Source organism: Epargyreus clarus, unplaced genomic scaffold (assembly GCF_041222505.1).
Source record: "Epargyreus clarus isolate Ecla_fem2 unplaced genomic scaffold, WU_Ecla_fem_2.2 ptg000036l, whole genome shotgun sequence".
NCBI lineage: Eukaryota > Metazoa > Arthropoda > Insecta > Lepidoptera > Hesperiidae > Epargyreus > Epargyreus clarus.
The window spans coordinates 6,216,656-6,232,251 of NW_027332241.1; the positions used below are offsets into that span (position 1 = coordinate 6,216,656).

The 15,596-nt window shown below is 32.5% G+C and overlaps 1 protein-coding gene across 2 annotated transcripts in view; it reads left to right on the top strand.

Annotated features, from left to right (window-relative positions):
* Positions 1 to 9,440, top strand: part of LOC140756995 (homeobox protein PKNOX2) — a 47,123-nt gene extending 37,683 nt beyond the window's left edge. For both annotated transcript variants that reach the window (XM_073092542.1, XM_073092543.1), the window contains exons 4-12: positions 777 to 906; positions 1,665 to 1,741; positions 2,552 to 2,642; positions 3,687 to 3,758; positions 4,342 to 4,493; positions 5,373 to 5,508; positions 6,252 to 6,332; positions 7,042 to 7,167; positions 8,322 to 9,440. In XM_073092542.1, the coding sequence (XP_072948643.1) occupies positions 777 to 906; positions 1,665 to 1,741; positions 2,552 to 2,642; positions 3,687 to 3,758; positions 4,342 to 4,493; positions 5,373 to 5,508; positions 6,252 to 6,332; positions 7,042 to 7,166 (864 nt within the window). In that variant the 3' untranslated portion in view covers position 7,167; positions 8,322 to 9,440. The remainder of the gene's footprint in view (positions 1 to 776; positions 907 to 1,664; positions 1,742 to 2,551; positions 2,643 to 3,686; positions 3,759 to 4,341; positions 4,494 to 5,372; positions 5,509 to 6,251; positions 6,333 to 7,041; positions 7,168 to 8,321) is intronic.
* The last annotated feature ends 6,156 nt before the right edge of the window (positions 9,441 to 15,596 follow it).

Below are 15,596 nucleotides of genomic sequence, written 5' to 3' on the forward strand. Positions count from 1 at the left end.
TAAAATGGTGGAAAGTTGTAGTTATATAGATTTGGTATGTATGGGAGGGGTTTGATTCTCAGTCAAGTAGATATAGAGTAGTCGCTATACCGGTTTGATTCGTAGAGGGTTCTGGGTTCGATGCTCGGCTTAAGATAGAATCTTTGAAGGCGACAGAATCCTTTGTGGTTCGACTCCGACGGCGCCACCGCCACACCCATTTCTGCATAATAACAATGTTAAGCGCTGCTGTGTTCTGATATGAAGTGTGGTAAGGGCATAGATTAGTAAAGATACTTCGCCGCCTTGAAATTGAATGAAGCCACAAACGGCTTATTAGCAAGTTATTTTTTTGAATCCTTGACAAATAAAAACATCTTTAGAGAAAATTTACGAATAAATAACTAATTTACGTAATAATTAAGTAATTTACGTAATAAATAAATAATTATTTCAAATATTTTAAGGACATTTTAGCAGGAGACGTGGCAAATCTTTTTTACGCGACTATTTCAATTCTCAAAACTGGGTACATTTTCTTGTTAGGAGTGAGTAATCTTTACTAATCTATGGGTAAGGAAGACATACTTATTCGAGGGGTACCAACATAGTCCTCCTGTAGCAACGCATCTTTGGTCGATCTCGGGTAGGGCTAGAAATATTATTTGGGGCTAATTACAGATGTCCACGGACTGCAGTAGCCACTAACCATCAGGTGGACCATCGTTTGCTATTTTAAAACTGAAAAAAGCCTCATGAAATTTTGAGCAACAAAAGCTGTGTTCACTCGTTTCCAGGTCCTCAGAATCCATCTTCTGGAGCTGGAGAAAGTCCAAGAGCTGTGCAGAGACTTCTGCGGGCGGTACATCGCCTGTTTGAAGACTAAAATGCAAAGCGAGAATCTGCTACGGACAGATTATTCTTCAGGTCAGTTTCATATTTATGACGCATTTTTTTTATAAAATTAGTTCATAGTTATGCCATTTGTTGTGATTTTTTATTTTTACTTATAAAAAATTGTTCTTGTTCTGTCTGACTGATTCGTTATCACATTACATTATCACAAAGAAGATTTTTCTTATAATATTTCGCCATAGATAAGTATAGAAGATATCTCACCACCTTGTAATTGAAGGAAGCCATTAAATGGCTTAAACGGCTGACAATTCTGCCAGCCATTAAATGGCTCTCATGGTGTAATTTACGCGGAGCAATGCCGGCATGTGCAATTAAGTGGTGCAAAAACACGAAATCGAAGAAAAAGTGCGGAGAAATATCGTTTCATTCGTATTTACGCTTAATATGACTTTCCGCGCTTTGTAAAAAAATCAACCCTTAAAGGGAGTAAAATAGGGGCTGTTTGTATTGTATTATGTTACGATTAACTCGTAGCTGGCAAAAGCTAGTCTGGAATATATATTTACTGAGATTTCATGTGGTAAAGTTATCGCCAAACTACTAGTCCGCTTTGAAGTTGTTGCGAGCAGATGTAGTCGTACAGTTTGCTATGGCGACGCGATTCATTTCTATATTCAGAGCGGACTTGCAGTTTTACGCGGACTGTAGTTCTTGAAACTGCTTATAAAATATTTTTTTAACAAAATGAATAAGAATAACAAATTAAATATACCTTGAAGCTAAAAGAGAGTAATAGATTTTTCTTAAATCCTTATATTCCTTTTCAGGTGGTGTCGAAAGCAATAACAATTTATCTGGCACAATGGACGATCACTCCAGTACGTCAAATTCACCACAATACCAGGTAAAGTTACTATAGATTAGTAAATTAACATGTTATATATAAAATTCTCGTGTCACAATGTTAGTTACCGAAATGGCTTTATCGATATTCACCAAATTATATATGCATATATATTCAGTAGGTGTGAGAATCGGCTACTATTTTTCATACCCCTAAGTGATAAGGGTTGTTGACCCTTATCATTTTTTTTATATGGCAACACAACGTTTGCCGGGTCAGCTAGTAATATAAAAAAACAAAAACCCGTCTGCTAAATTAAAGTCTATGTAACTCCCACAATTTAGAGGAATCCAACGACACCTCATATGTTAATCCGTCAAGCCATTTGTGCTTGTAGGGCGTTCATAAATTTAAAATTAAAATTATTGAATTAAAATAACTATTAATAAATTACAATTCGTGCTTTTTATTATTAAAAGAAATAAGTTTCGATTACTTGCACTACGTTTAATAAAATGTAATTGTAAATTCATTTTCATTATTGTTAGAAACGTTAAATTATTTTGTCAAAATAAGTTTTTTTTTTTGGCTCGACTTGGCGTGCCTCCAGATATTAAAAGCTGGGGGCACGGCAGTGCCCCCGCCAAGTCGAACAAAAATAAAAGCGTCCCGCCTGTACCATTCTTTTTTCGAAGTATTTTTACAGTTAAATTGTTTACAGTCCTGGGACTTTAGCGGGAATACACTTCAATCTCGGATCCCCGGGATTAGAAAAGCCGGGATTTATTTAGAAATTTACCTAGAGGTATTGCATTGTCATATTTTGCTAATTCTCTAGTTATTTATACTTATATTCTGCTTATCCCCCAGTCACCCCCAGCGCCGTTACCAGCGCCGGCCTACCCCACCGTGTTCCCCACACACACAGAACTACCCTATCCGTCGGCACACCGTGATCCATGTAAGTATTTATATACGACTAGCGTTTTTGGTTTTTACCATAGATTAGTAAAGATACTTCGCCGCCTTGAAATTGAATGAAGCCACAAACGGCTTATTAGTAAGTTCTTTTTTAGAATTCTTGACAAATAAAAACATTTTAGAGAAAATTTACGAACAAATCACTAATTCTGCGTAATTTACATAATAAATAAATAATTATTTCAAATATTTTAGGGACATTTTAGCACGGAGACGTGGCAAAACTTTTTTACGCAACTATTTCAATTCTCAAAACTGGGTACATTTTCTTGTTAGGAGTGAGTAATCTTTACTAATCTATGGTTTTTACCTATCCTTTGAAAACGGTACTTTTATTCGGTATAAAGTGTACCCTATGTCCTTTTCTGAACCCCTGACAACGTGTGTACAAAATTCCATGACAATCGGTTATGTAGTTAAGGCGTGAAAGTTTAACAAACAAACAAACGAACAAACAAACAAACGAACAAACGCATGTACAATATTAGTAATGATTAGGATTGATGTAGCAAGGCATGCAGTCCACCTGATGGTAAGTCACTGTATGGACATCTGTAACCAACTCCATATAGAACAGGATCTACCTGAAGCTGATCACAGTTGCCACTCCTGAAGACTAAGATGATCATTTTCATAATATAAGAGTAGCAGACGAGCATGTAGTCCACCTGATGGTTAGGGGCTACTGTTGCCTATAGATATCTGTATTCAACCCCAGATAAGATTAGAATCCTACTTGACTAGAATCCTAGGTCGGTCAAGATGCGCCGCTACCCCTGAGGACTAAGCTGCAACGCCTCGAAAAAGTATGTCTCCCTTACCACACCCTTCAAACCAGAACACAGCAGCGCTACACTGCTGTTATAACAGAAATAGGTGTGGCGGTGGTGCCGCCGGAGTCGAACCACAAAGAGTTCTACAACGTACCTTTAAATATTCTCTTTAATGAGTGTATAACTGGTTATATACTTTCAATAAATATTTTCTTTAATGTCTTTATTTATAACTGGTTATATATTTTCAGCTCTAGTCGTACAAGGATCTACACCTATAAGTCAGATTGGTGCTGGATTATTGTCTACTGATTCCTTCACAGGTATGTTACTACTCTTTAAAACCTTTTAGATTTTTCGGTATATTTTATTTGAAATTTAAATTTTGTTATGCTTTGTTGTGGTTCAATATGGTATTATATTTATGTTGAATTTTGACATAAAAAGTAAACAAAATATTGAATAATATACTGTATTATTGATAGAAATGTAAGCCCCCTTTCTTTACGTTAAATATTTTTAAAACAAGATAAAGGATTCTTTGGATATCATGTATTTTTTGTTTAGGAAATTCAATCTTCAAGAGTTTTTGTGGGAAACGTAGTTTAGTTGTCTATCTACAGCAGTATTAAGCTTTGCTGAGTCGTCACCCCTGACGACTCAGCAAAGCTTAATACTGTTGTACAGCGATGCATCTGTGGCCGACCTCAGTTTAGAATCTAATCTTATCTTCTTATCTTATCTAGGGTTGATTATAGATATCTATGGGTGGCAGTAGCCATTTGCGTATGCTACTAACGTTATCTTTTGGATGTAACATTTAAACCTCCATTAAACTCAAAAAACTCTTGAACAAACTACACGATTTTCTCCAGATAAGAACTTTAAACGCTCGTATGTCCCCAGGTACGAACTCAAACAACTCGTGCTCGTCGGTATCGGGCTCTCCCCCTCCACTCGGGGAGGAGGAGAGCGGCGAGGAGGGCGGTGGGAAGCGCGGAGTACTACCAAGACACGCTACGCAAGTGATGCGGGCTTGGCTGTTCCAGCATCTCGTGGTATGTATTGTGGCTAAGATCTTACGTTTATTGCAAAACTAGTTAAAACTGGATGTAAAAATCTGATAAAATTGAACTCGAACACTTAGGGTTCCGTGCCATCATATGTTTATTTTTTGTATTTTGAGACAGCCCTGTGACAGACGGACAGATTACTCACGTGCATCTTTTTTAAATCCGACGTCAACACAACAACTTCTCGTAAAATGATGAAATTTTGTTCACGCACGAAAAAAAGTTCAAAAAATGTGCGTGATTAAAATTTGAAGTAAAGAGTGCCATTTAATGTAGATAGTTTTCAGAGAACGCAATTTTAATTTTATCGGATGTGAAGGTATAAAGTATAAAGGAATAGTATAACGGTGATCCTACTTTGTAGGATTGCCTTTCTTGTCCATCGGCTGCCGTCTTAAAAAGTGTAAGCTCAATTAGGGAGTTACAATAAATATTTCATTTGTTTCCTTTTTTTAGTCATTTTACACATGACATTTCAGCATTTTGATTAAATGATGTTTTTTAATTTTGATATTAAATAAAAAATTGGTTTTTAAATTGCATGTAAACTATAATACGCTACTAGACACGCGGTAGAGTAACGGGCCAAGTTCTAAAAAAAAGAACCGACGTCACAGCATCGTGTGTTTGTTAAACACGAATCATTTCGTTCATGATATCCCATAAAAACTCAAAAAAAAATTTAAGCTAGATTATTTTTTCGCTCACTTATAATATACCTAGATTAAGAAAATACTAAAACCAATTACGCGCGAACTATTTTCATTTCTTGAACTATTTCAAGAGTTGGTGGACTATATAAAATAAAAATAAACAACTAACTAGTAAACCTAGTTATTTATTAATAATGTATTATCTTTCCAGCACCCATACCCAACGGAGGAGGAGAAGCGGACCCTGGCAGCGCAGACCCGGCTGACGCTGCTGCAGGTCAACAACTGGTTCATCAACGCCAGGCGCCGCATCCTGCAACCCATGCTGGACTGTGCTGACAAACCTGGTCAGTAGCCATTGGACCCACATTGCCCAGACACTTCGAAGATGGTAGAACCCTTTGCGGTTCGATTCCGGCCGCACCACCGCTGCTGTTATGAGGCAGAAATACATCAGAGTCGAATCACAAAGGGATCTACCTTTCGAAACTCATCTGATGATGAGTCACTGTTATGGTCGTGCAAGCAACTTCATATAGAATAGGTTCTACCTGAAGCCGATCACAATTGCGTCACTCCTGAGGACTAAGATGGTTGTTCGTTAACATCCCCACCCTTCCATCGAAACTAGAACTGTTTCCCGCTAGAAATAGTTGTAAGGGTTGTACTCTTCGAATGGATCTACTAACTTCCTAATTTTTTAAATAAAGAGCGAAGTTAATTTTCAAATTAGCCAATGTCTTATTTACTTGTTTTTTTTTATTTAAGCAATATTTAAGTTTTTACTTTTTTTTATTTGGTAAATAAAGAGCCAAGTTAAGTTCCAAATTAGTCAATGTTTTTTATCAGTCGTTATTTTTTTTATTTTCAATATTCAATATTTAAATAAAAAAACAATCAAGCTTAATAAACACGCTTTTTAAAATAAAAAATAATTTTATAATAACTTTTAAACAAATTTATTGTTTGTTATCAAGTTAGTTAGCATTCTTACATTTAAAATAAAAACGAGTAAACTTTCTCTTAACAAAATTGTAAAGCTTAAGCCAAGTTCATTTTTTGATATTAAAGTGAAAAAAATCTGTTCCAGGAGGCAAAAAGAGCAAAAATGGTTCGTCTATAAGCAAGCGATACTGGCCCGATGCGTTGACTAACCCGCAGTTTACAGCCGGTAACATTTTACATATATTTTACAAGATTGTAACATTTTACATATCTTTTACAAACTGGTAATACTTTACATACTTTTACGAGTTGGTGACACTACATACTTTTTACATGCTGGTAACACTTTACATACTTTTATAATAATTTGCTTCTTACTCTTTTTATTATTTATCTATTATTTTTTTTAATAAAAAACACTAATAATAATTTGAAAATGTATTTAAAATATTTAATATAGTTTCTTTTTATTTTAAAAGTTTGTAAAAGTAATATAAAAAAGGTATTTAAAAAGTGTAGGAAAATATTGTTTTTTTGTATTTTTTCTTCTTACATTTAAACACACTTTCTACCAATACTTTTTAATATCAGTGTATATATTTGAAAAAAGTAAACTATTGCCATCGGGTCAAAATTATTTTTTTCTTGTACTTGACGAATACACTGCCATGCCCCTGGAATTTATTTTAATTACGAAAAATATTGCCAAGTATATAAAAAGTAATTACTATATTGCCATATATAAAAAATATATTAAGTAAGTAGAATTGTATGTGTGCTTACATTTAATAAATTATTTTTACAGAAAACAATTAATTATATTTACTTAATTTAATATTAATTATTTTAAATTATTAAACATTTAAATTTATTACAAAAAAATAATAAGTGGACTGCATGCTTATTTGATATTTATCCTATAACCTTGATTCCAGGTCTCCTCTCATCATCAGAGGACGAGGACCAGGAGGACAACCCATCTGGTGACGAACAGGAACCCCAGTCGGAAGACACCAGCGAACACAGTAGCTACTCCCAAGTTCCACAGAGCTTGCATTGAGGTAACAGACAAAAAAATACAGATAAACAAGAGAATAAATGAAAAAAAGAAAGAAAAATAAAGAATAAATTAAGAAAAGAATTAATTAAAAATATAAACATATCATTTGTACGCATAGATTAGTAAAGATTACTCGCTCCTAACAAGAAATTGTACCCAGTTTTGAAAATTGAAATAGTTGCGTAAAAAAGTTTTGCCACGTTTCCGTGCTAAAATGTCCCTAAAATATTTGAAATAATTATTTATTTATTACGTAAATTACGCAGTATTAGTTATTTATTCGTAAATTTTCTCTAAATTTTTTTTATTTGCCAAGAATTCAAAAAAAGAACTTACTAATAAGCCGTTTGTGGCTTCATTCAATTTCAAGCCGGCGAAGTATCTTTACCAATCTATGATACCAGTACAAAAAATATAGAACAAAAAGTTTTTTTTTTACAATTTAGATAAATACAACGATATTTCCATAATATGTTATGTCTTTTATTCTGTAGGGCGTGTCCAAAAATGGAATTCATATATTTACCCTCAATAGTCGGGTAAATATATAAACAAATTATTGTCTATTGATAAAGATTCAGTCAATTAATATACAGAAAAAAGAAAACGAATACAAAAAAATACGATTAAAGACTGATTGTGGTAAAGGTGGTAGAACCTTTTATGGTTCGACTCCGGCGGCACCACCGCCACACCTATTTCTACCTAATAACAGCAGTGTTAGGCGCTGCTGTGTTCTGGTTTGAAGGGTGTGGTAAGGGAGACAGACTTTTCCGAGGCGTTCCAGCTTAGTCCTCAGGGGTAGCGGCGCATCTGTGGCCGACCTCAGGTAGGAATATCTAATCCTATCTGGGGTTGATTACAGATGTCCATGGGCGGCAGTAGCCACTTACCATCAGGTGGACTGCATGCTCGTCTGCTACCCTTATATTATAAAAAAAAAGAAAAACGAAAAATCTTTTTATATAAGTACTTTATTTAAGATATTTTATGGGTCTTAATTACTTGCCTTTTTGTGTGTCCATAACACATGACAATAAATTATTATTTTATATATTTTATATAGTAATTTTTTTTCCTGAATTTGTGCAGACTTCCTTTGTTTATTCCATTTTTATCAAAATTTTATATTGATATGTCTCTTTTTACCCACAGCTACTTCCCTACGAGAGAAAGAGACGGATATACATTCCCCGGCTCCGCCCGGGTCATGACAGAGCCGATGTCACAATTATTTTTCCCTAAAAGACATTATACTGTGTATACCATAGATGTAAGTAACTGAACATGTATACGTAATCTATACCTCACTATTTTAAAAAGTTAATATCCTTAATGTAATTATTATGCTTTTATCTGTATTCGGTTTGCGCGGGAACATGAGCTGTCAAAATATTATTGTTTTTATCGTGTTCCACTTAACGACCAATATGACTGCATCTCAGTTGTGTGTCAAAGAATGAGATTTAAAATCAGTCATTGTTGTGTTTAAGTGGAACGCACCTGGATTTATTTGAATAGTTTGCGCGGGAATCTAAACTATCAAAATGGACTATTTAATGAAAAATAGCGTAATCTTATAAGAATGAGAAATTAATAGATACGAAATGAAATATAAGATTGTTCATAAACATTTGTCAATTTTTGTACTTGTATCTGTATTATTTGGCAATTGAGATATTCCATTTTAGTTTTATGATGTAGATTGTGCTATCTGAGATTGGCCTAAGTGAACATTTTTTTATTTAGTGATTTTATTTGGATGCTTTAGTGACTATGGTGGCTTTACCAATATTAGTTATTTTTTACAATCATAATATGAAACTTACTTGGCCTAAAAATATAGATTTGTAAGAAAAATCGTCCATTTTGCCTGTTTATATAAATCAAAAAATACAGTGAACATGGCAATACTCGAATGTGATGCCTCGTCGTTTACATGCATACTTTTACTGGCGCATTCGACTCGCTCGATCTTTAGTGTCAAGTCCCGTATAATATTTATCAACGAATATTTTGACAGTAAAGTGTTGCCATACCAAACAATTTCCCTTCACAATAGTTATTTTTCGAGTGACAATTATTTGTCAATTTTAAGCCGGTTGTGAATATTGTAGCTTTTCTTTCATTTTCCACCACAGTTCACGACTGAAACGAAATAGTATTAAGAATATTTTTTACCACTAACTAGACAATACCGTCCATACACAAAACTTGTATTTATTTGTAAAAATAAGTTTTAATATACTCATTATATTTGTTTTTTTTTCGTAAGCAGCCATATTAGTGTAAGTTACTTTAGTAAATGATATACGATTATATACGACCGTAATACTTGTATACCCAAAGTCTAACTAATCGATTCAAAGCCGTATACGCGATAAATAATCTATAATTATAAAATAAAGAAATATCGAGAAATTTTAAATTTAGGCGTAAATTTTAATGGTAACAGGCGGTAAGATGTTTTTATATATTATATAAGTAAATCTATTGATTTAAAATTTACTGAGTTAGAAGATAATATGGTTTTGATTCTTTGATAAACATTATGAATACAATAATTATTTTTTCGATCACATACTCCCGAAGACAAAAAAAACTATTGATTTGAAATCTACTGAGCTAGAAGATAATAATACTAATGCTACTAATAATAATAATGAATACAATAATTATTTTTTAGATAACATAGTCCCGAAAAGCAAAAAAATCTCAAAAATAACATAAAATTGCAAATTAATTGTCAAAATACGTAATTTTGAAGGATTATTTGTTATTTATTAAAATTGATAATATTGTGTTGTTGGCTTATTTTTAATTACAAGTAAAGGAAAACGGCAACAACCCCCTTAATATTAAATAAAAAAGTATAGGGAAGTTTTGAGGGTGGTAGAACCCTTTGTTTCACCGCCACACCTATTTCTGTTATAACAGCAGTGTTAAGCGCTGCTGTGTTCTGGTTTAAAGGTTGTAGGCAGACGTACTTTTATGAGGTGTTTAATTAGTCCTTGGGGGAAGCGGGGCATCTGTGACCGACCTCAGGTGGGATTTTAATCCTATCTGGGGTTGATTAAAGATGTCCATGGGCGGCAATAGCCACTTACAATCAGGTGGGCTGCATGCTCGTTTGCTACTCCTATATCGCAAATTATAAAATAGTGAAGTTAGGAGATAACTCAACTTATATAATACTTAAAAACATCTCCATTATAATGTTTAGTATCTTCAAAATTATTCGATGACAGTATTCGATTAGGCTAAATCGGTTTTAATCGATAAATATTAAGATTCGGTGATAATTTTCTAAGCGTAAGGTTTAATATAACTTTGTATTGTAAAGTTGTTTTTTACGTGTAATTTGCTGATGTTTATAGCTGGGTGTATGTGCTGTCTGTCACAATTTATATATATATATATATATATATTTATATATATATTATATTATATATATATATATTTATATATATATATATATATATATATATATATAAAGATAAAATTTAAATAATTTACTGTGAATGAAATAGAAAACTGATTATACTTTTAATATTTTCAACATTTTGAAAGCTTCTGAAAAATGTGAGGCTGTTTTTAGAAAGAAAGAAAGAAACATTTATTTGTAAAAAATACTACAACCTTATGCAACTATTTACAAGTATTTATTTTTACTAGTTAAAGAACTTATAGAGACTTGATGAGCTTTTTATGAAGTTTTAAGTGTCAAAATTCATGCTCTAGACAGATTTATTTCTTTGATTGAATAAATATCTACATTAATTTGATACTTGATCAAATAACATGTTTGTTATAGTAAGCAACGCCATCTATATTGAAACAGAAGCACATTTAATATACCACATTCACTGGTTTTAAAACGGTTAGCTTTAGCTAGATTCGATAGATGGCGCTGTTTCTGAGATAAAGGCTTTTTTAAATTTACCAACGAATATTTTTAACTTTTTTGATGTCTCCCATTCAATTTTTATAACAAATAAGAAAACAAACTCTTTTTACTTCTATGACACGATTCATATAACATTTTTTCTATTTTTGAAGTCCTTTTTTAAGTATTTTCTAAAAATCAAAACTCAAAATTAATTTTGACAGACAGCACAATGAAAGAATACATTGTGTATACTAATTCTATAGTATGTAATATCGATGTATCGTTATTTATATCGATTATATTAATATTCGATGCGATTGTGATCTTGCTTGAAACGTTTGTAACGTGTTTTGATATGTCAGTTCAGTTTTAATATTGTATTGGTGCCATATTTTAAGATATAAATAATTAAAACGAAATTTAAATTATTCGTTAGAGTACTACTGTGTTCTGGTTAGAACGGTAAGGGATATATGCTCATCCGAGGCGTTCCAGCTTAGTCCTCAGGGCTAGCGGCGCACCTGTAGCCAACCTCGGTTAGGAATCTAATCCCACCTGGGGTTGATTAATTATCCATGGGCGGCAGACACTTACCATCAGGTGGACTGCATGCTCGTCTGCTATTGCAACTAACATACAAAATACGCTATGCATAGTATTGCTAGCATAATAATTATAATTTTAAGTTTATGCTGAGACTAACAGTTAGCTAGTTTGTGGTTAGTAGAGTAGATCATACTCCCTAGATCTCCATTGAAGCGATAAGCCCTCTCTGCAGAGGGACAGAAAACATGTAAGAAGCTTCAGAGTATTAAGAATTTATTATTGAACGTCATCATCATCAACCCCTTACTGTCCCATTGCTGGGCACGGGTCTCCTCTCAGAATGAGAAGAATTAGGCCATAGTCCACCGCGCTGACCAAGTGAGTATTGGTAGACTTCACATACCTTTAAAAACTTTTTTATACTGAACGGGACATGTCAAAATGCTTCAAACTAACGGCTTCTTCCATATTTAAATTCTATAAATCGAAGGAATTGTTTTTGTAATATATGCTATTAGTATTAAGCTATATTTTTGTTGTTATATTTTGGTCATATAACGATTTTTTACTGAAATATCGTTCATATACTCTTATTGTTTGAAAAACACATGAAAAATATTGCATTAAATACGTAAATAAAAGAAGCTGTATAATTTACTGTAATTTTAAAATGGGATTGTAAAGTAAAACAGATTTTTTTCTATTTATCATGATAAATAGTGTGTATTATACCATATTTTATCGCTTTTCATTACTAATGACAGAAGAATTACTAAAAAATATTATGAATGTTTTTTTTTTGTTCTTTTTGTATTTTTATTCAAAATAATAGTCTCGTCTTGGTTTATTAATAATCCAATTTGTTTTTGTGTGTGTGTAACAGGATAACATACACTTTTACTATAAATAATTGAATTAATTTGTACGTACATACTTAAAAATGTATGACAGTATCGGCCGTCATTTAAACAAATTAGTAATTTTAAGAAATGTATTTTAAAAAGTATTATTTTCAATTAAAAATATAGGTTTTTACAGGATATCAGATTTCAGTTTCAATTACATTAATAGTTACAAACACAAGTTGAAATTAATTTAATTATTTACATTACAACTATATTAAAAATTCCACGTATTGAGTACTTGACTAAACAAAAGCCTATGGACTATACCCAGTGTAAAGGAAGCATAAGAAAGTTGCCAGACTCTATACAAAATTTTCCCAATATTTTTGTATTATTTATCAATTTGTTATTACTTTTCGTACTTTTATGTATATTTAAGAGAAATATGGTGAATATAAAATGGTATACAAATTTATGACAATCCCAGTGAAAATAATATTAGTCTACGGTTTAAATATAAGCTTAATATAAAGTTTTCATTGTTATATATTCTTATTTTGCTTATCTGTGATCGTAAACTGAATAGAAGTGGCTTATTCTTTTATTTTTTAATATGGCAACATGCCTGTGGCATAACGTGCCAAAGACAATTAATTTCATTGCATTTTTTTTCTTTTCTTATGTAAAGATAGCATGACAATTCGACTTATGCGTTATTTGTTAATATTTGTAAGTGATTTGTTTTTCTACGAACGAGTAAGAGAGATACGAATTTTAGAACATGAGGCGTTCCAGCTTAGTCCTCATCGTAATAATATTTTTTTACATTTCCATCCTATCTTTTGTGTATATATTTTTACATCCATTATATTTTCTGTCTAATAACAGCATTGTAGCGCTGCTGTGTTCTGGTTTAAAGTGTGGTAAGGGCTTCTACGAGGCTACAACTTAGTCCTTAAGGGTAGCAACGTATAACCGACTTCAGATAAGACTCTAACCCTATCCGGGATTGATAACAGATGTCCATACTCCAGTGTCTTACCATCAGATGGACTGCATGCTTTTATTGCAATATAAAACTTCTAAAGTCATTTACATTAATTTCTATTACTATCGGATTCAATTTGAATTTTATAGTTTGTATATAAAGTATATTTGTGCCACAAAACTATTAATATTATATCGCTTACTCGTTCGTAGTGAAACAGTGTAATTTGTAAGTACATGGCGTTATTATTACAGTAGTCAGTGGTTAATATGAGTTTCTGGGAGATAGATAATAAATAGATTTACGTAAAACTCATAATCTATGGTAAACTGACACAAAAAAGTTATAACAGAAAGTATTTTCCCAAATTTTGACCAAGTTTTAACCGACTTCCCGGTTTTTTCCGGTTCTTTAGTCGACGCAAATATTTTTTTCATGTATGTCTAATGATTTTCTGTTATTATTTTTTGTTGTGACATAAAGTAATAGAACTAAAGTTGTAGTTAGTTAAAATTGAATTTCTATGCGACCATAGTTTGCCTGATTAAGCGTGAAAACGATTTGACCCCTTTATCAAGATGGCGGCTGAGGGGCAGATGTTAGGAGCTTACAAGTTTGGATTTATCTACATTAACGTTAGCTAGACATCCAAAAGTAAAATTGCGTTCACAAACGCTTTTTTCTACGCTAAGGATCAGTAACATTTCAATGGATTATAAGGTCATAATGTATTTAGACTGCGCTTTTATTAGCTTGACCTGTATGTATGTAACGGCATCTTTCACCTCGATTTTAACCCACTTTGAACGGCCCGATTAATTTAGAATTTTGATCAATTATCAAGAACCGCTAACAATACACGATTTTAATAATTTTGTCCCATTCATCTCATCAGGATCGTTAGGATTACGATTTTCTTATGCGATTTTACCGTGTTTTTTTAGTTTTTAAACTATTATTACTCGACTTGGCGGAGGCACTGCCGTGCCTCCAGATATTATTTATCCCGAAACTCCATATTAACGGCTGACTACTGTATCTATATATAAAATGTCGGTGATGTCGTCTGTTATACGAAGAAACGGATATACGTAATTGAATGGTGAAGAAAAAGATTTTTTACGATAATTTTTAATTCATACCTAATGATAGAAAGGTATTTTTGAAAGAATTAATGGTATGTCTTGGGGTAAAATTATTTTTTGACTTAATTCTAAGTCAAATTAAATGTAGTTGTGCTAAGAAGTTATGCTTCTTGTGTCTTAACTATGATTATGTTGTAATATTAATAGGTTTCTACCTAATAACAGCAGTGTAGCGCTGCTGTGTTCCGGTTTGAAGGGTGTGGTAAGGGAGACAGACTTTTTCGAGGCGTTCAGCTTAGTACTCAGGGGTATTAGCGCACCTGTGGCCGACCTCAGGTAGGAATATCTAATCCTATCTGGGGTTGATTACAGATGTCCATGGTCAGCAGTAGCCATTTACCATCAGGTGGACTGCATGCTCATCTGCTACTCCTATAATATATAAAAAACATGTTATTGTGTCATTTTGTTTGTACACGCTAAACTCTGAAATAGCTTAACAGATTTCAATGAAATTTTGGAAATGTATGTTTGATTCCAGCTTAAAAGATATTTACTTTTAAATCCGATAGGTGGCGCTGTTTTTGAGATATAAAGTTTTAGTGGAGAGGCAATGTCTGTCTATAAGTAATTAATATAAAATTATATACATAAAAGTGTGTGTATTTATGAACGAATTTAAGAAGTTAAAAGTTATGCTTCTTTGGCGTCTTTTTTAACATATAAAAAATAAAAAAATGTGGAAGTACGAGTATATGTATGTGTATGTAAAATAAGTGAAATTATTAGGAAACAAAAAAATACGACAGAATTATTCGACACGACATGTATCATATACCTAAAAAATATTTTTTCAGCAAAAGTTGAAATATTTACTAGGCAGTTTTATGGTGTCAATTTATCTGTCTGCTTTTTAAACACATTATTGTTACTAAACGCCTCGAAAGAAGTATAACTTCAATGAAACTGAAATAATTTCAAATATTTAACTGATTTTCATAGATTAGTAAAGATTACTCACTCCTAACAAGAAAATGTACCCTGTTTTTAGAATTGAAATAGTTGCGTAAAAAAGTT